We start from the raw sequence: 1,422 nt of genomic DNA on the forward strand, positions 1-1,422 counted from the left end.
ACGTAATTTGGAGCATTGTGAACGTGATCTGACCGGTAGCGACGATTGTCAGCTGGAAGCTGCCGAAAATGCATTCAAGACGACATTTCGGGTGCTTGTGGTAATATTGCAGAGATACCTCGAAGTCAAGCGAGCACTAGGAAAACCGACAACGCCGTAGATGAACCATCGTCAGACTACCCAGGAGCTTCCCTGGGACCAGTTGATGCTGTAGGGGCACCACCGAGGCCTCGCTTTTACACTGGGAGAAGAGTGTGGCCTTACATGGAACGCGGAAAACCAGATCTGGCAAGGAGACAGCACAGACCATGGCATGGACCATTCCGCACGATGCGTCAAGCGGAGTCCATCCTCGACGACCGTACAGCGGTGTCGGCGAGCTCCGAGCGCTGTATGCGAGAGTTTAAGGTCAAGTTGGTCGGCTGTGACGAGCCAACTTGGGAATCACCGTCAAACTTGTTATGCTGTGGGCTATTATATGATTATATGTGTGCCAAGACGCGTGAGCGACGGCCACTGATGACTCAAGTCTTCGGCAAACCCTAGTGCGACTGTATGGTGTGTGAACTGTCCACAGGGCACTGCAGCCTGTGGTAACAGACGAAAGGAGCTACTGCATCAACATTCTGCATATGGATTTGGTGAATTACGTGAACTTGATTACGCTGTGGGATATGGATTGAAAAGGAACAACATTAACGCATGCAAAACAGCTACCGTGGAAGATGAACGCTCAGTGACGCGTCCAGAAGGTTGCTGCGTCACCGATGTACGTGATAGGCTTGGCGGCGAGGATTCAATCGTCTGGATAGCGCCATCGATCAGTATTACCTCTCATGATGGATACTCACGGGGCATATTCTTGACCAGAATATCGTTGGGCATACTTGCGATGGGGAGATTGCTGATGCGGTGGAACACTCGTCGCTAGCGTCAAGATATTGCGCTGCGTGCCGATAAGGTAGAGACGACAACAGCGATGGATCGCATTGCGTCAGAAGATAAATCACGATCGTTGCGAGCGGAAACTACATCACACCCGAGGTATGGCGCGTGAAAGAATGGTTGAAAGACCGTGGACACGCCGTGCGCATTAAGAACTCGGTGGTAGGTGCGTTTGACTCTGTGGGCACGCACAAACTCGATGAACCCTCGGTAGTGCCTCTAGTTACATCGCCGGAGCACAGAGGTGTACGCATGTGGCGAAAGGTGCGTCATTCCTGCAGACGGCGAAGTGCCCCATGAAGCTATCATGCATGGTATCATTCGACGCGCATGACATGCTGTGGATTATGGAGCAACATGAGTGTCACAACGGTTACCATTTCTGTGGCTCCCATTGCGACAGGGGCAGTTGTGGTGTAGCGATTTCCAAGTAATCGCTGAAGTGGCTACATTCAAGTTGCTCAAGCCACGAACGCT

The 1,422-nt window shown here is 51.9% G+C and overlaps 1 protein-coding gene across 1 annotated transcript; it reads left to right on the forward strand.

Annotated features, from left to right (window-relative positions):
* Positions 1-330: 330 nt before the first annotated feature.
* On the forward strand, positions 331-546 carry PPTG_24926 (hypothetical protein; the record flags this gene model as incomplete). Its single annotated transcript, XM_008918928.1, has 2 exons — positions 331-417; positions 499-546. 2 exons carry the CDS (start codon positions 331-333, stop codon positions 544-546), a joined length of 135 nt encoding a protein of 44 aa, XP_008917176.1.
* Positions 547-1,422: the final 876 nt, after the last annotated feature.

The sequence above is a fragment of the Phytophthora parasitica genome (genome assembly GCF_000247585.1).
Source record: "Phytophthora parasitica INRA-310 unplaced genomic scaffold supercont2.379, whole genome shotgun sequence".
Lineage (NCBI taxonomy): Eukaryota > Oomycota > Peronosporomycetes > Peronosporales > Peronosporaceae > Phytophthora > Phytophthora nicotianae.